Genomic DNA, 25,792 nt, shown 5'->3' with positions numbered 1-25,792 from the left:
TTCACACTTTTTCATCTTCCTATGAGTTATGACAAGTACTCGTATTTTCATTTCAAAATATAGGCCTTCATGCGGTATTTTCACATTTAAATAAGTGGGGATTAGTGTGTGATTAGTGTTAAGAAACTTATTTTGAAGAGAATAAGGCAGGAACTTAGAGGCGCAGTTTAAAAGGCTACAAATGATCATTAGCGGGCCCATATAAAATTTAAACCAATGTGTGAGAATCAACAAAAAAGTAAGCTTATGCAGAAATGATAACAAATCTTTTATGTAAAACAGAAAAAAATATTAAAAAAATACATTTTAACAATATGTTTATTATTAAGTATCAGTTGCTTTACATCCCTATAATAAGTTCCTGCTAGGATAGTTCTTTAAGTTTTATTCTTTTTACAAATGGGGAAAACTAAGTAATATGTAGAAAGGTTTGCGTTTTTGAGCCCAATTTTACATATTTATGATTGAGTGTTTTTATCATATATTGGATTTCTTGATAAACACAAACCAGCAAAGAAATTAAATCTTCAAAAATTTTTAAATAATATGCCTCTGGATTTATTAACGCAAATGACAAATAAATTGTACTCAGAATTGTATGCTTATTATAATACTTAGTGATGTAGGCCTATTACTAGATTAAGGAAACATTGTTAAGTCTAGAATTTGTATAAAAAAGTATTTTTCTTTTTAAAGTTCGGCTTAGTCTTTAAGAAGTAAGCAGAACAAACAATGTAATCGCTTGAGTGTAAGTGCATTTTACCTAGAGATAAAACTAATGTCTTAGACAAAACACCCGATAATATGATAATTCCAGCGCTCTGCATGGCAGGACTTCTCCCAGGATTACTCATGTCTTGTTTAGGGCCACCAAAAGAAAGATTAGCCACTGGTATAGACTGGTGTACCCGTGACCCTGTCTATGTCGCCCAGTAGCAGTCGATTTTATGGCGGAGGCGGAGTACTCCCCTGAAATGAGATATATTTATTTACTTCAGATGAATCGAACTAGTAGGCGATTTAAATTGCTTGAAAAGTATGGAAAAGGCAACGATCACCAGCAAAGTCGATTTGGCCATGTCCGTCTGTTCGTGTGATTATGATTTTTTTTCTTTCATTTTACTGGAACTGTATGAGTTGACCTGAAATAATTTTCATCACCTACCGCTCAGGACGTGCAATTGCATAGAAGCGGCCGCACTGTTTTCTGGCTCACACGTATAGTTGCCGGAGTGAATCTTGCGCACAAGAGGAATGACCAGGGAACCAATCTGCAAAATTGATATCGTGGGAAATCCGCCTAAGAATATTGGATCTTCATAATCGCTCACTGTGTTCCGATTGTGCTCGGTGCTGCCGAAGATATTCCGGTTGATTTGCGTGTACCATCCGCTCTGGGCGCCGCTGGCCTCGTTTTTGGCAGTCACTTGTTGGTCGCCGCGGTACCAGAATATATACTTTGGGGCTTCCAGGGTGCCACGTACGATGCAGTGCAGCTCCACCCTGCTGCCGGCCTTCACGAAGCGCTGCCGATCGCCGATTAGCTCGGTTCGGGGTGCTGTAGTTGGGGATAGGAGTAGAATATGGGTGTTTAACAAAAAATAAAAGAGATTATCGCGGCTTACGCAGGAAATTCTTTCAACCAAAGTCAATCCACTTTCTATTGAGCTTGAGTTGAAATGTGCAGCATTATAGGATTCTGATTGTTAGATGTTCACAAAGGTTACAATGGGTTGGGGGTTACGTTTGAAACTACCTTTCGTATTTGGAAATATATTAAAGATTTAACCAAACAGAAAAACTTTGCAGGACCTAAAATATCTTACGGCTCTGATCTTGACTTTTATCATTTTACTATAAAATAATAGATCTTTTTGACATACTCATATTTTTACTTGCCGTGTATAAAGATTTGTAGGCTAGCAGTGGTTTTACTTACTTATCACAAACAGCTGCACCTTGGCGCTCATTTTGGGCTCCGTTGCCAGCTGACACTCGTACCAGCCGGCGTCCTCCAGCTTCACATACTTGATTTGCAGCGTCCAGCTAAGGCTGCTGCTATTGCCCCTCTCCTGACCCCCACGAATAGCGTGGGAGGAGTTTCCCAGGATTGCCGGGGCCGCCGCAGTGGTGGAAAGGACCCCTCCGGATACAAGTGTCGTCGAGGTGGAAGACTGGAGCAGCGAGGCGAAACGAGCATCGTTGATGAAAGTTGTGTGATCCACAGCAATGATATGTTCATCCCGTAACCGAACCCAGGAGAGCGGTTTTCCGGAGTGCTGGTTGAGCTGCAAGGGGCAAATTGTCATGGATATTATTTGTATATAGTTTGTGATGTATTCATCATTGCTGCATTTCGTGTCACAAACAAGACTTACAATTATATAGTTTGAAACCGATTTCCTATTTTCTTGTACTACTAAGTAGCCTCCTCACTCGGAGCTTTCAATTACTCCAGTCAACTGGATGGCCTCCCATTGTCCCCATGTAGAATCCACTCTGAACCCACCCCAATCCCAGTCCTTCACTCACCTTGCACGGCAAATAGGCATGTTGGCCAGCTTGGACGGTGGCGTTCAGCGGGAGCAGGCTAAGCTGGCGCCGGGGCAGGAGCTCCCGCTCCTTGGCCAGCTCCTTCTCGCGCCGCAGCTGCTGGGCCTTTTGTTCGCTGTCGTAGGCGTAGAGCCGGGACTGCTCGTTGGGTTTAGATGGCATCGGACTGCCGGACGTGCCGATGTCCGCACGGAGAGCTGCTTCAGAGGAGGCATTCCGCAGCATGTGCGGCAAATCGGCTGGCATGAATTCCGGAAAGGGCGGCAAGTACGTGGGAATGGAGAAACCCTTTGTCAGCGTCGCAGTGTCGGGCCTGTCGCTCCAGGAATCCACCACCGTTGTGTCGTCCTCCTGCTGCTGTTGGTCATCGCCCAGCATCAGCACAGCAGATCCTGCCGATTCCATAGTGGTTGTGCCACTCGCAGGCGAGGAAATTAGGGAGGTGTTCTCCATCAGAGTGGCCGTGGCTGCCAGTGCTGCAAAATAGGTCAAGAATGATGGGCACATGAGTTGGCGGACCTTATCGAAGTTTTTGCTGGACAAATAATTGTTTTAGGCTTTTAGTTTAGACAAACTGACAATCGAAATGCAGCTGTCAATTGAGTTATGTAGGAAGTTTTTTCGGTACTAAGTATAATAAAATAGGTGTTTCAGTTGGAAAAACTAGGAACCATAAAGGGGATATGTACATATATGTATACTGAATAAAGTCGAAAACTCTTCTTCCTACCTGTTGCATGTTCGAACGCATACAAACTTGTTAAAGTCTTAAATGTACTTATATACGTACATGTATTATCTTCATATAAAGTATTTTTAGTATGTAATAGTAAACTTCAAGTCAATGAAAAAGGTAAAGTTATTTTGTGTATAACACAATGAAACTGTTTGTTTGCCTCCTTCCATAAATTGTGCGCATTAGGCAAGCTTTTTGTGTATTAATAGTAAAATTTCGAGATATTTTAGAAAATATACATTTTCCAGCAGTATATTGCAATATATCATGAAAAATGCTAATTTATTTACTCTGAGCATCTGGTCAATTGCATTTAGGTCAAGTGTATAGGTATGTTAATAGGGCAGGAACACATTACGAAATGAAATTCCCGAAACGACAGCTGTGCCCGGAAAAGGACCACTTAGGACGCTGCGTAACACAGGAATCTTTTCAGGATGTGCCACAAACTAGAGCTGCCTCTACCGTACCGATTACTCAGCCTGGCGTGGGCCGTTTGTTATCTCTGCCACGACTGTCATACTCATAGCTTAAAGTACACTTGGCTTGGCGGCTTGGCGCCCGGCTTGGCGCGGGAGTCTGAAGACATGCTCCTGACGCAGGCGGGGACCCGCTTTCTAGAAAGGGCTGTGGATATGGGGCAAGTCACCCGGCGGGGCCGTCTCTCTGCTCATGGTTTCCCATCTCTGCCTGGTGGCCACCTTCTTTGAGGGCGCACTGCGCATGTGGTCCAGTGGGTGGAACAGCTGGCCTTTCTGCGGGACCAGCTCCAGTGCTCCCCCGGTGGCAGTAGTCCTGCTCAATATGTTGGGTCAGCGGTCTGGTCCTACTCCTACTGTTTAATAATTTTGCGGTCACCTTGCCGGCCGGCATACTCGTAGTTCTGCTTCAGGTATGTTTGGAGTCGTGAGCTGTGAGCCTGTCCTATTAAACTTAGTATTACACAGGTTCACAGATACGAAGTGACACTGCAGTTGAAAATGCTGTTCCGGAATTTCTCGCTCCTTGGCGACTTTTTGCTCCTGCATGTGGAGGACAAGGAGGCTGAGGCCTATCGCTTTTACCGAGCAGGAGCAACTGATGCAGCTCGACGGACGGATCTTCCAGGTCCCTATGTATCTGACCTTGTTCCAGCAGTTTTTCACCGTTTCTGCGATTGTCCAGAACTCCTTGGGCCTAGTCCTTATGTCCTTCGTCGTAATGGGCTATCGCACCCGATTGGCTACCTTGTGCCTTTAATTAGTTCTGACTGTGAAATGTGTCCATCAATCAATTATGAGTTTAACTTAAAAATATTAAAAAGAACGCTCTGAAACTCTCTGGATCTTTTGATGGTTTATGGAATTAATAGCAAGAAGGGACCACATAATAAGCATTGGCTGAAACTTCCTGCAGCACAGATTGTCGTCAATAAGTATTCATTCTTTGGCATATTTACTGTACTCGGCTCTTCTGGGAATCTCAATGAAACAATGGCGGACTGGTCACTTTTCCCTCGTCCCTTTCCTGATCCAATCAAGCTTTAAGCTCGTGGCCACATTGCGATTTTATTAGAGCATAGAATGCCGCAGATGGGCCTGGAAATACGGAATCATGCCGCCCACATCGTACTCTCGGTGAGGACTGGGGTCACCCAACCACCTATCCACGCACCCATCCTCCAAAGGTCCACCCCCCGCCCCCATCCGTGTATTGCCTACCTTCGGACTTCGCCCCCCTTCCACTGTTGCGCTGCAAATTTACGCGGAGCACAACAAACAACAACTAAGTATTTAATACGTATATAATACGAGTAGTATGCCAAATGCGAACATAAAGTGAACGGAGTCTGCAGTGGAGTTCCACTCAAGCTTACATTTTTATTAAACGCTTCGCTCGAGAGCAATTTGCGGAAATAGTTTTCCTCTTTCCACTTGCGAGCTGCACAGCTGAAGCCATTTACTCCGCCTAAGTAGCCGCTGCAGTTGGCTTTAAGTAACATAATTTTGTGCAAAGTTGGAAACGTAAGTTTTAAATCGATTATGGCCAGCTAAAGTAGGGTGTGCCTCACTTTTACGATCAGGTGGACATATATGTATATTAATGTTTCTCAGAAATGTATATGCGCCTAAGCAGTCGAATTAAAAAACAATTGAGGATTCTATAGTTGGGTTTAATACATTTGTTCGAAACTGTAAGCCTGGCATTTTGTAGGCATGAGAGTGTTTTTTGGCAAATCGATAAAAATTGAAATAACTAAAGGGTTATCCAATAGGGACGCTCGAAGTTTAAAAGCTTATAGCGGCCATGTTGTTGTGTGACATATGTCAAATGCAGTGTGTAATATTCATTCCGTCCTCCCAAACCAACATGGCAGGTTACAGTGTCGATGGGTCTTCAGTTCGGGCGCACTAGGCCTATACCCGTACAATATCCACCTGACCCAGGAGCTTAAGGTTAAGGAGCTTAACGGCGCTGTCTAGCCGTGTGTTCGCTGACTGGGCATTGGTCCGTATTTTTTGACAACCAACTTTTATTTGGCCTGAAATTGAGAATATGGATCTGGACAACATGTAGTTTCAACAGGAACTACGTACCACACAGCACACGCTACGATGGATGTTCTGCACGGCAATTTCCGGGCATGGTCATCTCCTTTGGAGACGACTTGAACTGGTTACCGAGATCGTGCGATTTGACCCCGTTAAACTTTTCCTTGTGGGGTTTTCTTAAATCACAGGTCTATGCTAACAACCCGCAAACCACCGATACCTCAAAGTCAACATACGCCACGCCATCGATCAAATACAGCCCGATTTGTGCGCCAGAGTCATCGAAAGATGGACCTTTCGTGTGCGCGCCACCAACCGAATATATTTCAATATATGACATCATTCCATTCATATTGGGGTCGATGGACTTTTCAAATATCCCTGCTACATGTATTTTTATTTAATTTCAAAGATCAAGCGTTTGTGAGCGTTAGAGTGGGCGTGGAAATCTGCAAGCTTAATCTCAACTTTCTAGCTTTTATAGTTCCTGAAATCTCGACATGACTAGATCGACTCCTCTGTTGAACCCGATCAAGAATATATATCTATATATATAAAAATTAAGAACAAGTTTGGTGAATGATTATAACTCCAGAACGCATGAGCCGATTTCAACGGTTTTGCATTTGTTGGAAAGGGCTCCGTTAGGACAATAGCAAAGAAAATTCTGGAAAACGTCAAAAGAAAAGCGGGAAAACCGTTTTTTACATGTAGCGCCATTTCTAAAACATAGGATGTCATTCTTCTCTGCTCATTTCATTTTATTTAATTCATGAGACAAACTTTATTTGGTTCATAAATAAATTGTAACATCAGGCATTTGTTTTTGAGGTGGTAAGTTGAACTGTGTTAATTTTATGTATCGTGCATTTGATGTTAAACTCACCACTTCCACCTTCTTCGACTTCCTCATCCTCATCCTTCTTCATCAATTAGAAGAAACACGAGCCGAACGCAATAAAGCAAGAAGACTAAAGCATCAACAATCACGCAGGTTTTCAGAAGAAGGAGGAGGAGGAAGACGAAGACGGAAGAAGAAAAAGGTAGAGGAAGAAGAAAAAAAAGGATGAAGAAAAAAAAGGATGAAGAAGAAGGAAGAGGAGGAAGACGAAGAGGGACGAAGAAGAAGGAAGAAGAAGAAGGAGGATTAAGAAGATGGAGGAGGAAGAAGGAGGATGAAGAAGAAGAAGGAATAAGGAGCATGAAGAAGTCAGAAGAAGAAGGAGGAGGAAAAAGAAGGACAGGGTGGAAAACAAAGGAGGAGGAGGAAGAAGAAGGAAGAGGTGGAAGACGAAGAGGGATAAAACGGTGAATTTTACCTCAAATGCACGATTTACATCATTTACACAGTTCAACTTACCACTTTATTGAATCTAAAATTTCCTTGATTTAAGCTGCAGCGCCATTTCTGAAATATAGGATGTCATTTTTCTCTGCTCAGTTAGTTCTAGAGTGCTATTCTCTTTCATTAAATTTTGTGCTTTTGGATATTTTTGCATATTTTTGTCAGAAGATTTCCGACAAACATTGCCCGTCATTCCACGTGCAACGCTAGCGGATAAGGTCAATGCGTGCTTGAAGTATTATTGAAGCGTTTTTCCAAATTTAATTCAAAATCACAGAAATCACGATTGGTTGACAGAACGAGCAATATTGTCACCAAAAAATGTACATGTCAATGAAATCAATATTCACATTTAAGAAAAATTGCCAGGCGCTCATACATCATATAAATATTTTGATAGCGCAATGAAAGAAGATGATGCAGTGAATTATCTAGTTGAATTTTTAAATTCCCTAGAACCGCCTAGTATGCCACCGCATTTTTTGAACTTAAAAATCTGCTCATCAATTATTTTACTACGGAATTTAAATGCACCAAAATTGTGCAATGATACAAGATTGGTTGTAAAAAAATTGATGCCGAATTTAATTGAAGCCACGATATTGACTGGAAAAGCGAAAGGAGAAATGGTGCTCATACCGCGTATTCCGTTGATACCAACAGACATGCAGTTTGAATTTAAGCGACTGCAATTCTCAGTGCGTCTATCATTTGCCATGTCCATCAATAAGGCACAAGTACAAACGCTTCAAGTATGCGGGTTGAATTTGGAAGAGCCGTGTTTTTCTATACGTAGCCTGTTCAAGAGCTGGCTATCCAAACTCTTTATTTGTACTCGCTCCAAATGGACAAACGAAAAATATAGTTTATCCAAATGATTTGGATTGAAAATAACAATTTTCAAATAAAATAAATGACTTTCATATAACAAATTCTAGGAATTTTTCACTGAATTTTAAGACTGCATGCGGCGAAGCGCATAGGGCCACTAGTACTTTATATGTTCGGATACGCTTCCTTCTACCAGTTTGCTTGTCGTAAAGCTTAATATGTTTTGATTAAACAAATGGATACGTCCTCAATTAAGGTAGTCAATACTATTTATTCGGGATAGAAAGGCGCCAAGGAGCCAAGCTCCGAACTAAATGTATTCTGGGCCAATCCGACACTGGGAAAATAAGTTCAACAGCTTTAAACTTTTTTCCTCGTTAGGTTTTCAATTGTCTTCTTGCTGCCTGCTATAGGTAGGTATAGATAGGAGTACTATCTATGTAATTACAAACAATTTGCTCACAAGACTTTATATAAACAGTAGCCGACAACAACCAGCAGGACAAGTGCACGAACAACACCGGTAAATGAGAGCCGCAGTTTTGTTGTGCGGTAATTAGTGTAACTGTTCAGTAAATCACATAAACTGATTTAGGTTTTTGGGTTTCTGCCATGGGACTGACTACCTCCCCATCCATCCATCCCATCCCTTTCCTTTTTCCGGCACTCGTCACACACTTTGGGCACATAATTGAAACCGTTTAAAGGGCCTTGAATTATTAGTTTGTTAATGTTATTGTTTGCTGTCGCATTGTTTGGGCAATAAATTTAAAATTTGTGCTCAAATGGTTGAGCAATGATTGGTGCAAACTTTTCGGCTTCGGAACCCAGGACCCTAAGCTCAGAACTCAGAGCTCAGAACACCGAGTATAGTATGTAGAGTATGGAGAGCCCCACCCAATGGCCATAACATAATAATTCAAGTGGGGTCCTTTAGGCGTGGGGCTGCTGGGGTAACTTTATCATTGTCGTGGTTTCTGTCAGGGAATTTCGCGTGAATTTCGTATTCATTCGAGTGCAAAGTTGAAAAAGGAAAAACCCAGTCAGGGGTTCATGTCTAATCGGACTGCTGCCATGAGATGATGCATGGATTATATCGTTTGGAAACTGAACAACCATTTCAATTCTGCAGGAATTAAAACCAAATTTTGCGAGGCTTAATATTATAGGGATTACGTCGGAGCGTTTAACGACTTCTCCTATCCTTGGTATTAAATAATAAAGTATTTAAACTTTTAAATCACCTTTATGTAGTAATCGCAGTTATGTAGCAATCCAGGCTTATAAATATGTACCCTTTATATTAGAAATTCTTTGCTGAGGACGATATTCGTGGTTATTAAATGACTTAAATAGTATTAAAAAAGTTTCGTTTTTTTGCATTTCATATTACTGTGAGTAAGTTACGATCTAGACACATTCTAAGGTTTCGTATTAAGAAATTATGTTTTGTTTATGTTAATCTATTTCGAATTAAAATGTTCTTCCTTTTATTTCAAATCTCCGTTTTGACTTTTCTTATAGCTTACGACAATCAATTAAAGAATTAAATCATGGGCATTTTGAAACTGAAGGACGATAGCGAATCAATCTCAATGAACTCCACAGACCATCAATACCATTTACGATCTTTGCTTTGTACGATTCAATTTCCTTCGCCCAGGTGGCACCCAAACCTGCTGGTTAACATTGCTGCTGGGATTGGTTAACCTTATTAGCTGGTGCACTGCTGCTCGGACCCAATTAAGTTGGCTCAAACATAAAGTTAGTGATGGGAGGACTGGGGCAGCGGGGATTTGGTCTAATTAAGCGCCGTTCTGGACGGGCTAAACAGGCAAGTTAAACACACACAGAACCATTTAATTCGTTTGCGCGATTTCTTTTATTATTAATTACATGCGGTACACATAAATTTCACTTTAGTCAGTTCACTTGTTTTTGGCAACTTTTTTGTAATTTATGTGCTCGCTGATAAACAAAACTCATCCGACTGGAATAATGGCGATCCTAATGCAAATATGGGGCTAACATGGCGAAGCCTTTCGAGTTTATATTTGATATATTTAATATGTTGTGTGCCACTTGAAGTGATTGGGGGCATATGTCGACTGGAGGTATTTTACGTGGGATTTGTATCCATTAAATTGTGGGAGTAAGGAAATGTGTTATTTGAAGAGAGGAGGGGTTATAGGTGCTTTCCTCAAAAATTCCACAATTAAATTGGAAAATTCCATTATGAAAGTTGTAGTAATGCATTCCATTTTGATTAAAACTTGATAAAAATACTTTTTCCAGTGATGCACAGAAAGCTGGGTTGCTAATGCTAATACCTACATTTCCACCATACCAAGTTTTTAAGATGTTCAGTCATTAAATACTACTCGGATCTAACTCCTTATAAAGGATCCAGCTTCCTGACAACATCAGCGGCATTCGGAATACTCTCCTCTGGGAGCTTGAGATTGGGCATATAATTAATGGAGCGGGCAAATTTCATGGAAACTGTGCCGACTGGTTGGTGCCACTCATCTGCCTGCTGGCGCTCCAGTTCCCTCACTTGCACCCACTTGCTGTGGGCACTCACGTCCTCATGTGTCCACTTCGAGAGCTCAGATCGTAGTCTTATGGACTGGCTAAAATTGATCACGTCGCTATGTCCCTATGTAACCAAGGGGGTTGCCCATGGAGCATCGCCGGAAGCTGATCCTTTGGCAGGAGAAGGGCAATGGCGGGTTGTCTGCCTCACCCAGTTTGCAGTTGTTCAGTCTCAGGACGGTGAGGGCTGTACATTGAGCCAGCTGAAGGTGGGACAGATTCAGCGGAACGGTCAGCCAGGAGCCATCAAAGCTGAGTACTTGGAGACTGAATTGCTTGGCATGGATGATGGCCAGGACGGTAGGCATCCAGTCCGTTCCCTGACTAAGTTTCTGGCGCTGAAGTGTTAGATGGGTGAGGTTCACCAGAGAGCAGATGGCCAGTGGCGTCCCTACATTCAGGGGCAGCAGCAGCACCTTCAACATCCAGCAGAGCCCTATGCTCCGAATATTATAAAGGACCCCGGAACCCGTCCTATCGCACAGAAGTAGGCTCTCCAGCTGTCTGCAGTTCGCAAGGTCTCCTCCAGAGCTGCTTGGGACATGCTCCCGATGGAGAGGGAACGCAGTTTTCGCAGAACTTGGGTGTTGGGCAGCAGTTGACTAAGCAGGTCCGTCTGCTTTGAATGGAGAATGCCGCACTGCGTCCTTAACCGGGAATCATTCCTCTGCCGAATACTGTGCGCATTATGTTTATCGGCCATTCTGAGCGGTTACGTTCTCGAACTTTCTTAAATCAGCTCTTTCCAGCAATTTCTGAGCTAAACAGCTTATAACTGTTTCCCCGTTTACTAATCCAAATCAGCCTGTTTAATTTAAAAGCAAGTCCAGCCTGAAGTACCCACGATAAGAGTTAATAATTTGCATTCGGCTGTCATCCAATAATCTCAAACAAAATACCTGTAATAGCGCATGTTAAGCTCCTAGTAATTGTTCAGCTTTTCAGGGTTGTCAAGGTGAAATGTGTGTGAAAGTTGGTTCTTAATATCGAATAATTACTATTTTAATAAGTTGTATTATTAATTCTCAACAGTTTTTATTATCATTTTTAAGCCACATTAGTCGGGTTTGTGTAAACAAAATATGTGTCAAGTCTAACGAACTAGATCCAAACCAATTAGGGAATAGCTTTGATCGAAACTCATGGCTGTATTTTTATACCCGTTACTTGTAGAGTAAAAGGGTATACTAGATTCGTTGAAAAGTATGTAACAGGGAGAAGGAAGCGTTTCCGACCATATAAAGTATATACATTCTTGATCAGGATCAATAGCCGAGTCGATCTGACCATGTCCGTCTGTCCGTCCGTCTGTCTGTCCGTCTGTCTGTCCGTCTGTCTGTCCGTCTGTCTGTCCGCCTGTCCGTCTGTCTGTCCGTCTGTCCGTCCGTCCTGAACGTCGAGATCTCAGGAAATATAAATGCTTGAAAGTTGAGAATAGGCATACAGACTCCAGAGACATAGACGCAGCGCAAGTTTGTCGATTCATGTTGCCACGCCCACTCTAACGCCCACAAACCGCCCAAAACTGCCACGCCCACATTTTTGAAAAATGTTTTGATATTTTTCCATTTTCTTATTAGTATTGTAAATTTCCATCGATCTGCAAAAAAACTTTTTGCCACCCCCACACCAAAGGCCCACAAACCGCCGAAAACTGCCACGCCCACACTTTTGAAAAATGTTTTGATACTTTTTCATTTTCTTATTAGTATTGTCAATTTCTATTGATCTGCAGAAAAACTTTTTGCCACGCCCACGCTTACGCCCACAAACCGCCAAAAACTGCAACGCCCATACTTTAGAAAAATGTTGTGAAATTTTTTCACATTTTTGTTCGTCTTGTAAATTTAACTCTATATACCAAAAATCTTTTTGCCACGCCCACTCTAACGCCCACAAACCGCCAAAAACGGTCAGTGTTGTAATTTCTCTTCGCAATTTCACTAGCTGAGTAACGGGTATCAGATAGCGTTCTATCTTGTTTGGGTTAAAAACTGTTTCTGATTGTGAAAGTGATTTAGTATTAGGAACAGAAATTGTTTCTTTAAGCCTGTGGCTGTTTAGTCTTTTATAAATATATAAGCAATGCGCTGAAAATGAAATTGTGTAAATTATTAAATAAATGATAATCTGTAAATTGTAAATATTTATTTGCCCACAGGTGCCGTTAGAAAGAGAAAAAATTCGAAAAGGTAGGTAGGTAAAGCATTTTACAGGATTTTGATACATGTTGGCTTACAACAAAGTTATAATCTCCATTTTAACACTGCATATACATTGGAATTCGAGTTCAATGCTGACGCCATATTTTACTTTGATTGGCTGGGTTGAAGTTGGAGAAAATACAGTGATTTAAGTTGCTGTTGAATGTTGGACCTCAATGATTTGACTTCGTGTGCCTTTTGTTCAGATTTTAATCGCTTTTGATAAACTGTAAGGAATCCGTACCTTTCGTTGCCTGGAGCTAGTGTCCGTTAAAGATTAAATTCCACAATTACCTTTATAGAGTTAAATCTGAAAAAAATAATGGAACCAGTGGCTTCATTCGCTCGCCTGACCTAACGACATTTTAATTTCCATGTATGTATTCACGCCCAAAGTGCCTCCAGATAAGCCCTTCTGCACCATCTTTCAGCGGGGAGTCGAACGTGTCACTGGCTCTGTGGTTGGCTGACAGTTGAAAAATGTAACGCCGGACCGGCCATGATGGGGCCACAAAAATTGGCTTCTCACCCGGTTTCTTGCGATGGCGCCTTCGAGGTGTGGCTCATTGGTATTTATGTGCACAAATTAGGCCGACATCGCCTGGTTTGGGATGTGCGGGGTGGGTCAAGACCCAGAAGGGACGCCCAATAGGACTGGTCAGAATCACTTGGCCAGAAGCCGCACACGCGTGTGGCATGTCGAGGCGCATTAATTAGAGGGCATAACTTGTCATTTATTGGTTCGCAGCATTCAGCAAATATTAGCAACTCCCCAATCCTCTTATGTCGCTCCAGACTCAAAACATGCATAATCGAACTATTCAAATGGCTGTCACATGCACGCCCTGAAAAGTACTGGGCAAGAAAAAGAGGCAATTTGCTACGATAATTAATTCAAAATAAGTAACATGTAACATGTAAGTAACAATAAGTTATGTTACAATGTGGAACATACATATATGGAGGTGGATTATGAAATGTTTCACTTGCGCCTTATTAAAACTTTTTAATAAGTTGTCTTTTCGTTAATATGTCATTATCATTCCATAAAGGCGGTCATCATTTAAAACCATTTAATTTGTTTGGAACCATCTGATTCCATGTACATATATGGGGACAGTTAGCATGGGCGCAGTTGGAGTTCCAGCCACGGGGAAGCATTTCTCATTGTTGCGAGAGAAATTCACAAGCCACAACCATTTGCATTCCCCACACTGTTTCACCGCCCGCATTCCCAAAGAAACTCTTCACATGGTCGGAGGCTGTTTGCAAGAACGAGCAGAGACGTAAAAATGGAATCATAAATTCCAGGTCCTGCATTGGGATATGCCATGTCCTACATCCCATACCCGTGCCGCGCCAAACGCCCCCCAATCCGGCACAATATGTCCGGATCCGACCTACATCAGCAGCCGTCGCACATTTTATCAACGGTGGCACGTTTTGTTGCGGTTACCCTTTTACTGCGACTGGCCATCTTGGGACTGCCGTGATCTTGGCATCTCGGCATCTTGGCCATGTAGTCCCGATAACAGCTGATTTCTGACGAGGGTACAGGTTCTGATGTATTGTCGACGGCGATCAGTACGTCAGTAAAAGTCTAGAGGTCTGTTAATATTTCTTATCCGATGTGCCTATCTGTAAGTTCAGTATTCTTGGCTTTCCCTGTATAATTATTAATATACGGCGATTTACACACGTTTGAACATTTTACATACATGGAAAGTATGAAAGTATTAACTAAGTTCGTTAGAACCTATTGAATTCTGACAACAGTAAATGAGAGTGTCCCTTATCAATCCTTGTTGCATTATGCTTCATACATTATGTTTCATTTTTTGTTTTAGCCAAATGGTAACACGTCGTACCGCTCACTTGCCGACACTGGGCCGCCTCGGCATTTTGCGGTATTCAGTTCTCGTACGCAGCAATTACATGGCTTAAATTGAGAGTGTGGGGGCGGGCGTTGGGGCGTGGCTGGGCGCGCCCATTTAAAACTCGACATGCTGTAAAGCTTTTTCCCCCGAATTTTCACAGCACTTCGCCACCGCGTCTCCTGATTGACGATTGTTTCTTTCGCATTGATATTGCTCATAATTTGCACACATGAACTATTCAACGCGAGACAATCAGGTTGGGCCGGGTGCTCATTACTGACTTCATGCGAAACGTGGCATAAACATTCTCGTATGTGCCCATTAGGAGACAACTATGTATAGCAACTGATGGTCCACTTGTCCGGAGTGCCTCAGTCAATATTCGAAATAAGTGGGGGTGTTAAAGAGCGTATTACTATCAAAACGATGAAGAGGATCCTGTGAATCCTCTTTTATTGGAGAAGCATTTAACCTATAATGTAATTAAGCCTTGGGCTGCTATTATTGAAACTCGAAATTAATATAAACAATTTTTGTATATGCTGCCGGGAATGCCAATGAGTGTATAGTTACACGGAAACGCTCTTTTTTACAAATTTAACTTCAGTGAATTGTGCCAATGCTGGATAATAAATGGTCTTTCTATGTATATTCTATTATAATTCATAAACTGTTGGCTTATTTAAAACCCATGCTCCAGCCGAAAATGTCGGTAAGGCAACCTTTTGAGCCAAACATATGGCTTGCATATAAAAACTGAGGCGGGACAACAATCCAGATTTTATTAATTACTGCCAGCAGCTATTTATTTGTCTGAAGTATCGCCAAGCTCCGCATTGGGTAAGCCGGAATTTATTCAAGGGAGGACAGGGCTCGGGAATTATTTTGTGATTCCTGAGTTGGACCGTGAAATTTATGGGCTCTCAGCGAATTTAGCTAATGGCTGTATTAGCGACGCCAACTCTTTGGCTCCACTTAGCGCAGTTATTTAATTAAAGCTCGGTCCTTGTGCCACGCCCATCTTCCTCCCTCTACCGCCCATTGGGCGAGTGCGTATTTTTTCTCCGGTCCCTCCAACGGTTATGTGTTTTGGCCATAAATAAATTAAACGTGACATTTGACCGCCATTTGTCTTGGGAGCAGCGTCCTATGGTAAATACTTGTATCTCTTATATAAAACATACATAGTTGAATCGCCCTCTGCTGTTTTGTATGCGGTATGGTCGTGGCATAATTAACGGAGATGGACATGGGCGTGGCTGGGCTTTTGACCTTGGCTAGTGCGCTGATTGATGGCTTAAGTGCTATTTGAGTGTCTACTTATTTCTGTTCTCGCGTTGTTCCACTGTCTCCCAAAAATATCACCCTCTTTCGGTCTATTTGAGTGTGTGTGAGTGTGTAGGTGGTCCTGCTCGTTTTTGCTGGTGCCCAATTTAATTATATCACATATGAGCCCGGATGCGGGGACTGTGTTGTTAATGATATTGCCTTCGCATTGCCAGCAGTTCAGCTGAGATTGATTAGATGTGGCAGCAGGAGGAGATAAACACAAAAAAATATGATAAATACTATTTAACAATTACACAGCCAACGGAACTTAAAGCTTGAAGTCGCGTTAAGTGCCGCTAGAAGAAATTTTATCTGTAGATATTTGGCCGAAATCCTGTTTGGAGTTGAATAAGTAATAGCTAAGTGAGCCTTGAGTATTAAAGGGTTTCCTCGGAAGGGTTTCGAGTCAAGCATTCTTTCAGGCTGAAATAGAAAACACTGATAATTTATTGTATCCAAGCCTCGGGAAAATTCTTCGAAAATCAAGGTAAAACCAAACCATGAATTAGACAATTTTATGGAAGCTATTTGCACAGACGGCCAGGACGAGTTGTAATTTTACAAGGGAGAGGAGTTCCATGACGCATCCGACATGTTGAAGGGACAACCCATCCCCTCCCCCCCATGCACGCATGAAATTTAATCAACTCGAGACTCAGAAAAACAGGGACGGGTTAGCCGACCCCTTCCCATTAGGATGGCCTAGTAAATATGCCAGACAGTTTCATAAACTAAGCAAAAATCAAAATCCTTACACGCTGCGTATGCGTAATGAGTTCCTGGCACCGAAAGCAAGATTTCCTTTCGCGTGACAGGTGTCTGACATTCATAGGAGCGCGTGTGTGAGCTCTTCTAAATGAAAATTTGCACTGCACGATTAAATTAACTCGACAAGCTTATAAAAATCGTGCCAACGAGTTGCCAACGACAATGCAGCCAAGCAAATCTCATCATGTAAATTAAATTTGGCAAACGCTTCACTCGACACTTGCACAAAAATGTGCGAAATTGAATTAACTATGCATGCAAAAACAAAAGCTTAGCGCCACACAGAACAGCAGAGCCATGAAACATGGAACTCAACTCTACTCAACTCAACTCAGCTCAACTCAGCAGTTCGGAAAGGAGCCGAGCACGTAGCCAAAAGTTGGACAAGGGTGCAGGGATTCTGAGTTCGGTGTTCAGTGTCTAGTATATGGGACTTGGGACGGACTCCCATGGTAAACACAAGTTCTCTAGGGCGTTCCTGGAAGCGATTTCCCCGCGGACTTCAATGCCAAAGGGATCAACCTATACCGGCTAGTTCGTTGTGCGATTGGCTGGCTTACGGTGGGAAATCAGGTGTTTCATAACATCGATTTGCGCCCTATGATCGCACGCGCATAAAAAGTTTGCTTCATAATTCAAAACCTCATGAGTTACATATATGTTCCAATATTAGATTATGTGCTCTTAATAAATACAAAAAAGTTCAGCAAATCATTATCCATAGTATTTTGGCATTATTGTAAAACAGATAAAATATTGTATTTATTTAGTTACTCCTATAAACTCAATAAATGCTTTATTTTAGAATATAATTCACCCAACACTTTTCGCGAAATCCGTTTGTAGATGTGTATCCCGGAATGTCGTATCAGCATCACCCCAAGTAAAAGAAGTTTGCACTTACGCGCTCGCATGCCACGAAAGCTGACAGCTGCCAGAAACGCCACCAGTATGCTGGCATATCCTGAACTCCTCCCGTTCTCGTCCAGGATGCCTGCCCCTCGTCCACCTGCTCCTCCCGCGCTGCGCTCCTTCTGCCGCCAGGACATTCCGCTGGGCGTGGGCATCTGTCGGATGTCGCACCTGGGCAGAACGGAGCTGGGATTGGTTTGGGATTAGCGTTCGGATTTCGTATTTGGCACTTGGTACTTGGTATTTCGTATTTATTTCGCGCAGCTAGTTAATGCAAGTTTCGTCGGCTCAAGTAGAATGTCATGCTGCTGCGTGCTGTTTGCTCCCGCGCTGTTATTTAATTATTTGCCTTGCTTTTATGAAGTCTTGTCGGTTGAATTTGCATACCGCACTGTGCCGGAGGAGCAGTAGTTGTAGTAGTGCGGACGTGACTGGGGCTGCTCCGCCAGTTGGCCAGGATTTGTTTTATTCCAGCGAGTCAGACCGCACAGAACGTATGTTTTAACTTATTTCTTGCTTTATTTGGCAGGCCAACCGCAGCAGCCAGGCTAGAAAGGGAAAAAATAAGTTTGGTCCGAGAAGCACAAAGAGCGGAGAAGGGAAAACCAGCAGGATTCACTACTCTTGGCTTTCTATTTATGTGATAAATGGATATTTATCCGCTTATGGCTCTGGGCGTAAGTTTCGGGCTGGCTTGATTATAAGTCAATAAATTAATGAATTGCATGGCCCCAATTCTCTTTCCTTTGCACCCTCCATGAGTTCTAGTTCCTCCACTTCTGCTGAGTTTGGCAAATTTTTAATGGCTGGCTCGTTATTTTTTGTTGGCCAAATAGTCGTTTTGCCCACAAATCTGTGTCGACTTCTCTAAATGAATGCCAGAGCCCCATTTATCCAGCTCAGAGTCCACCGAGCTGCCAAATCAAAGTCCCCAAATGGCAAAAAACTGAAAATCCTAATGCATTATTGCACTCCATAACACGGGACGATTAGAAGGATGTCAGGCGATGCTGACCATCGTGTAATTAGGGTAGCTAAGCAACAAATTGATATTTACTTTTTGACCAAGGAAACCGGCTGATTAACATCCGAGAAAAAAAAAAAGAAAAACATTTCTTAGGGAGGTACAAGGGCTACGCTGGGCGATGAACTCTAAACATGTATTCATTAAACATGCATACATGTATTTCAAGCCCCTTTTTGTTTGATCTCAACGAATCTAGGATCCTAAGACGTTTATTAACTCAATGAATACAAATATGAAATGAAATATTAAGTATAAACACAACAAAACAAATTTAAAGAGTTTTTGTAATAAATTACTGGCTATACGCTTTACCCAACAAAGCAAATATATCGGTTCAAGGTCTTAAAATGTTTTAGGTGCTACTGCCTTAAAAAAAAATCGTTATTTCATTGGATTTTAATTTAAAAGTGTTCTCGAATCATCAATATCGACATTCCGAAATATTGAGGCACCTGGATCACCCACTATTTCACTATTGTCATTTAAACTGTACTAAAACTGTCTTTTTATCAGGCAAAGTGTTCTTTTCTAGCTGAATTTCTAAAGAAATACTTAATAGTTGTTGAAAGTTCACCTTGTGATATTTGATACTTTTCCCGAATTTCTTTGCGCTGGCAAGCATAATATCCGTTTTGCGTTTTCAATGTTTTTTGAGTTTTTTTTGGGGCCAATATTGGCACCTGTTTCAGCACCCTATTGCTTTGCTGGCAGCGTTGCTGACTCCACCCTTCCTTAGGTTTCCGACCTTCTGCCTGAGTAATGATACCAAAGATGTGAGGACTAATGTTTTTGTGCATTAATGAGTTTTTAAATCCATGTAGGAGCACCATTCCAAGTTGAGGCTTAGCTTAGCCAGCCTCTAATCATATCTTGCATTTCCATATATCACATCATCTACTCTTCAATATAATCAAATTGAAATAAATGGGGGCAGACTATAGCACGTGCCACCATGCAAGGGAAGAGGTGGAACCTCGGCCAGTTCACATCTTTCACTCTATTCACATCAGTCAAATGCTTCACATCCTCCTTCGTTCTTTTTTATTCCCCACGTTTCGTGGATAGACGACAACGCAATCAATGTTTGACGGCATTTGACTTTCGATCTTGCCTGGCTGCCTCCTTGTGGCCCTGTCTTTGTATCTGTATTCGTTCTAATGCGCAGCAATTTAAAATGTGATTTTCCTTGATTTACAAAAGACACATTGCACTCACAATCGTAGCTCACAGGATTTCACAGCGCTCTTTCGGAAATCGGGGGCGGACATTCTCGCACTTCACTTCGCGACACTTTACTTTATGGCGCGGCGGGGGCGGACACGCCCACATTCTGGTTGGCACAGATACGCACAAACAAATACCGGCCATCGATACATCAGAATCAGGGTTTGAATGCGGGACAAGTGCATTCACTTTCGGAGCCCGCAATCACAATCACGCGCCCGCGAAGTGATCCAAACTTATGCTTCCTTTTAAATGATTTCCGAATTATGCGCTTTTTCCCGCTCTACGTCCGCCGCCATGCCATGCAAATTTGAAACTGAATGCGGACTATTTCGCGATTCGAAGTGTGCCTGTGCCAAATAGTCCATTTCAACTGGGATGATTATGCCCCTCCTAATTCGGAACGTTTCGCCCTTCGCGATTCGTTTGTTCCGTCCCTCATAGTTCCGATTTCCAGTGTTCCCATCTTCCCCTGCGGACCTATTCCCACATGTCTCCTGTTGCTTACTTCGAGTTTGGCAGGGCCGGACGTTCTGCATCGTCCTGCAGGACGATGTGGGAATCGGAACAGAGGAGTTTCCCAGTGTTCCTGTTCCCGCATGTCTTCTGTAGCTTACATCAGTTTGCTGAACCATCCCCTTCGATCTGTTCCATCTTCTTGTTTTCGGCAGGGGAGCGTCAGGGAGCGAAGGACGATGTGTGAGGGACGAAGGAGAGTCTGGTCGCTGTTCTCAGTCTGCTGTTAAGGAAATCTTTTAACCGTTTCGAATCAACAGGCGGTTAAAACCAGTATTTCCTGACTTTTACTAATGAACGGCGGCTTGAGGATACAATTTTTAAAAATATCTATCAAAAATGAACTCAAATAAATGTATCAATCCAATCTTTAATGAAAACTCACAGGTTGCAATTCCCATTTTTCTTCATAATTAAACCATGATGAATGGTAACTGGGAAGTTTAATCTCATTGACCGTGCAATCTTGACAACCACATGTGCATCACAGAAACAGAATGATTCTTGCCAAGCTTTTAGATCCGCCTCTACAGTTTTTCAAGTAAATATTAATGCGTTTAATGTATAAGGTAAGGTAAGGTATAAAAAATACCCCTAACTCGTAGATTAAAAGGGTATACTAAATTCGAGTCGGTGTGGCCATGTCCGTCCGTATATACGTCTGTCTGTTCGTCCGTATGAACGTCGAGATTTCAGGAACTGTGAATGCTAGAAAGTTGAGATTTAGCATACAGACTCCAGGGACATATTCTGCGTCTATGCACATATTTGCGTGTTTTAATTCATTTTGCCCCTAACGACCACAAATCACCCAAAACTGCCACGCCCAAACTTTTGAAAATGTTTTGATATTTTCTCACAGTTTTGTTAGTCTTGTAAATTTCTCTCGATTTGTCAAAAATCTTTTTGCCCACAAACCGCCAAAAACTGTTAGTGTTGAAATTTCTTGTTCGCACTTCCACTAGCTGATTAACGGATATCAGATAGTCGGGGAACTCGACTATAGTAGTCACTCTTAGTTTTTTATGTGTAGGGCTTTATAGTATTCTGAGGTTTTAAATTTCTTTATTTCTTACGTTAACAATATATAAATGAAGTCTTGACCAATTATGTTTTTGATTATTTATAAAACTGCTACGCCCACAGTTTTGAAAAATGTGCTGAAATTGTATTATTTGTTTTTCAAATCTCTATCTATAGCGTTCTTCCTTGTATAGAGAACCGCAGTATTTGGCGTTAGAGTAATAGCAAAGTATTTTCTTCTTTTTTTAATAATTTTTTTGTATTAATAATTATTTGAAGTTATTATTTATTAGAAATGTCAATTAAGGTTTTCTTCTCCCTTGTTTTCCTTAATAAATAATAAATATTGTTATACAAAAAACTAAAACAGGTCAACTAGACATAATTAATAAATATTTCAGATGAAAGCCTTAGCTAAACACTGTAAATACCTAATTATACCATTAGCTTTAATGAAATGTACATATATATATAAGGGATAAAGCACAAATAAATAAAAAAAAAAAAAAAAAAAATTATTTATTAGAAATAAATTGATGAGTGATTATGAATTTAAAAAATTGTTTTCTTTTAATATTTGACTCTATACGTTGCAAAATCGTTTGCAGAGTGTCTTTAAACTCATATTCGTTGAGCAAACTCGTGCTGGCTCCTTCCAACTCCTTTGCATATTAAATTCGCATTTATTTCCGCAATTCCGCAACTCGATTGCATTGCCGGCCCGAACAAACAAAGCCATCTCTTCATCCTCTTGGGACGCAGTTATTATGTTTCGTAGTGTCGGTAGGCAAAAGGTAATAAGAAACAAGTAACGACCAAATAATTGAGTACGCGCTGTACAAAGGATCCTTGCTTTGCAATGGTAAGAATGTTTTTGTGATACGTCCAGCCCCGCCCCTGGGATCTCAACGTTCGCCATTGTTTGCCAACGGTTGGTTTGAAAGTGAAATGCATGTTTTATTGGCATCACAAAACAAAAGCTGAAATGGCAGACGGTGAAACTTAAGCCACCAAAACGGTTTTGCATACCTTTTTAAAGGGTATTGCCAATCCAGTACGTACGTCCTTTGGTTAGTCGTTTTTTTAACCGCTAACGAGCACATCATGCTAACTGTCCGTCCGGACAGACAGACAGACAGACGGACATGGCCAGATCGACTCGGCTATTGATCCTGATCAAGAATATATATACTTCATATGGTCGGAAACGCTTCCTTCTGCCTGTTAGATACTTTTCAACAAATCTAGTATACCCTTTTAGTCTACTAGTAACGGGTATAAAAACACCAAGTAGGGGGAAACTGAAAGGAGCAACTGTTCCGCTGAAGCTGGAGCGCGGCTTTTTCCCCCAATCCCTGATGATATATGCACTATATGTCTGGATCATGTTCTGTTTGATTGTCGGCAGCTTACACCCAGTCAGTGACTCACTTCACAACGACCCGCGCCGTTATAAAACGCAGTTTAAATAGGTCGCGTTGCAGGCTGCGTATACGCAATGTTCTGAGCCATTGCATTTTATGATGAGCCAAGCCATATGAGCTATTCGATCCCCCCGCACCTGTCCATTTAAGACGGCCAAGTGGCACTGCATTTCCGTTTAATTTAACAATTGGAGCCGTACAATTGCCATAACTTTTGATGAGACTGCAGCATAAATATGGCATGCAAATTTAATTAAAACTCCTGACTTTGCTCGTAGTTTATCATTACCACAAGGCCAAAGTTTGGGGAAACATCGTAATTTCCATATTTACTTAAAAATGCCTATCGATGATTACTTATCACAACAAAGGATGCTCATTGTGAATGCTGCTTTAACTTAAAGGACTGGAGGAAAAGAAATTATACGAAATTTATTTTTTCAGATAATAATGAAAATTATCTCTTAAAAATGGCAAACATTTCACACAGTCTGAGTTGTGTATTCCCTACAAAATGATTGAAGTAGGCCTGGCCGTTATTATACAAGTTACTTGCAGAGTAAAAGGGTATACTAGATTCGTTCAAGAGTATGTAACAGGCAGAAGGAAGCGTTTCCGGACCATATATAGTATATATTATATATTCTTGATCGGTATCAATAGAGGATTCGATCTGACCATGTCCGTCTGTCCGTTCGTACGAACGTCGAGATCTCAGAAACTATAAAAGCTAGAAAGTTAAGATTAAGCATGCAGATTCCAGAGACATAGATGCAGCGCAAGTTTGTCGATTCGTGTTACCACGCCCACTCTAACACCCACAAACCGCCAAAGCTGCCAGGCCGAGAATTTTGAAAAATGTTTTGATTTTGTTTCACATTTTTGTTAGTCAAATTGCCATTTCTCCTTCGCACATCCACAAGCTGAGTCACGGGTATCAGATAGTCGGGGAACTCGACTATGGCTTTCTCTCTTGTTTTATTTGTATTTTCTGGTTTTTAGCTAACAAACAAACCTATTTTGATTCATCTTGTGGACTAGCGGTTGATTCAAACTTTGGTCTGCGACTTTACGCTTTTCCTGGCTGGTTTTGCTATGTTTTTGGATTTTATTTGATTTACCGACAGAGCTCGAGTTCTGATTAAAATTTGTTTTCGTTTTCCGTCAGTAAGACATGCGTTTAAGTATGTATGTATACACACGTAAGTGAATGGTGATGACAGTGCGTGTTAAGATATTGGTCAAGTCAATTCTTTAAAAACTAATTTTTCTGTTCAAATTTCTATGTTTATGTTTGTTGAGCTGTAAACGTAAGTAAAATTGCAAAAGGTAAGTAAACGCAACTTAACTCTTTTAAACTGATTGCAATTGAATGAGTGAATTATAATTTTTTATTTTAACATAATAACCTACTATGTACATTATAACAAACGTTGCTTAATGTTATAATTTAAAATAACTTAAGTATAAGAAAAAGTAATGAGTGTGACGCGTTATCAGAAAATTGGTATAGATTGAGTTTGGCATCAGCAGAAATGTTAATATACAGTACTTTTAGATATTCGCTCTTAACTAATAACTTCATTTTACATTACCGATTATTTAAATTAACTTTCCATTTCTCATCGTCGAATATTTGCTCCCCGTGACGCCATTGCAATTCAAATTTCAGTGCTTTTTGTTTTATTTTTGGGTTGCTGGCTTGCTGCAGTGCAAAATGCCGATGCCGCGACGCTTGCTGAAATGTTGTGCAAACACAATCAAGTGGTAAAATGAGTAGTAAATGGCTGGCGAAAGCCGGCAAAAGGAGCTGCCAGGAGCAGGAGCAGCGATGGGGGATGGGAGGATCCCCAAACCGACTCGGGACTACTTCGGAGCTGTCGATACAGCCGGGCTCTTGAAACCGTATCCCGGAACCCGAATCCGGAATCCTTTCTCGGTGCTTGAGCTCGAGCTGTGCTGCGGGCATATAAATTGAATTGTGTGAAAATGTATATTTGTTTTGGCATTTTAGGACACACTCCAGAGTGTTGCGGGTAGCCAGATTTCCGGTTCCCGATCCTTTTTCCCCTTTGACAAGACCCCAGTTCCAGCTGCCGACTGTATTTGATTTCGAGGGTGCTTTGCTTTGAGCAGCCTCACAGAATGGTCCCGAAAATTGATTAAAGTTGTGTTGCTCGATGCGGAGTTTGAAATAGCAAAATACTAGGCGCCCCACTCCAGCAATTCATTATTGATTGATCAATTATATTATCAATTATTGTTATGGCTTAAATATACATTTATGCCATTGCTAAAATATTCGAAAATTCGTTAACAGACTTTTTTGAATATTTATGTTTTTCAAAATTATGTTTTTTATGTTGGTTTTCCTTCTAATTGCAGCTCATTTTACACGATTTTTGTTCCGATGCAAAGGCCAATCAAATGTTGCGGAAATTGTGTTTGTTTCAACACAGAAGCCCTTCGAGCCCAGACACCGAGTTGGCCTGGCCCGACTTCTGGGATGGGGTGCAATAAATTCGCTTGAGCCACCTCTGGCACTCCATCCCATCCGTAGCTGATCCCCATTCCTTCCTGCCACTGCTCCTGCCTGGTGATGCTTGAATATTATGGCCATTTGTGGCAGGACCAGGCACTTAGTGAGTTGTGGCCAAGTAGCAAACGTCGAGCTGCTAAATCATACATACCGCATATGAACGAACAGTCAGTTAAATGTAACATGTGTAGCCAGTAGGTGAAAGCATAACACATTTAAACATATAATACATTGTACAAGAAGCTGTGTTCTTACCGCTCGTGTTTAAAGCCTTGTTTAGGCCTTAGACCTTTGCAAGGTCTTTTGTTATCAATGAGCCGATTATCAATTGCGACTCTCTCACATTTCCGAGGACTTA

General features: G+C 41.5%; 2 protein-coding genes across 2 annotated transcripts; both read right to left on the bottom strand.

Moving 5' to 3' along the window:
- Nucleotides 1–629: 629 nt before the first annotated feature.
- Nucleotides 630–17,968, bottom strand: LOC122620942. Its single transcript, XM_043798636.1, has 6 exons — nucleotides 17,674–17,968; nucleotides 2,533–3,029; nucleotides 1,940–2,288; nucleotides 1,332–1,558; nucleotides 1,166–1,271; nucleotides 630–969 (listed from the first exon to the last, which is right to left on the bottom strand). The coding sequence occupies exons 1-6, from the start codon at nucleotides 17,834–17,836 to the stop codon at nucleotides 851–853; spliced, it is 1,461 nt and encodes a 486-aa protein (XP_043654571.1). The 5' UTR covers nucleotides 17,837–17,968; the 3' UTR covers nucleotides 630–850.
- Nucleotides 10,392–11,294, bottom strand: LOC122620943. Its single transcript, XM_043798637.1, is given in 3 exon segments — nucleotides 10,392–10,656; nucleotides 10,658–11,111; nucleotides 11,114–11,294. Coding segments are annotated over 3 exon segments (900 nt in total).
- Nucleotides 17,969–25,792: the final 7,824 nt, after the last annotated feature.

Source organism: Drosophila teissieri, chromosome 3R (assembly GCF_016746235.2).
Source record: "Drosophila teissieri strain GT53w chromosome 3R, Prin_Dtei_1.1, whole genome shotgun sequence".
NCBI lineage: Eukaryota > Metazoa > Arthropoda > Insecta > Diptera > Drosophilidae > Drosophila > Drosophila teissieri.
This window is presented reverse-complemented; position numbering and strand designations above follow the sequence as displayed.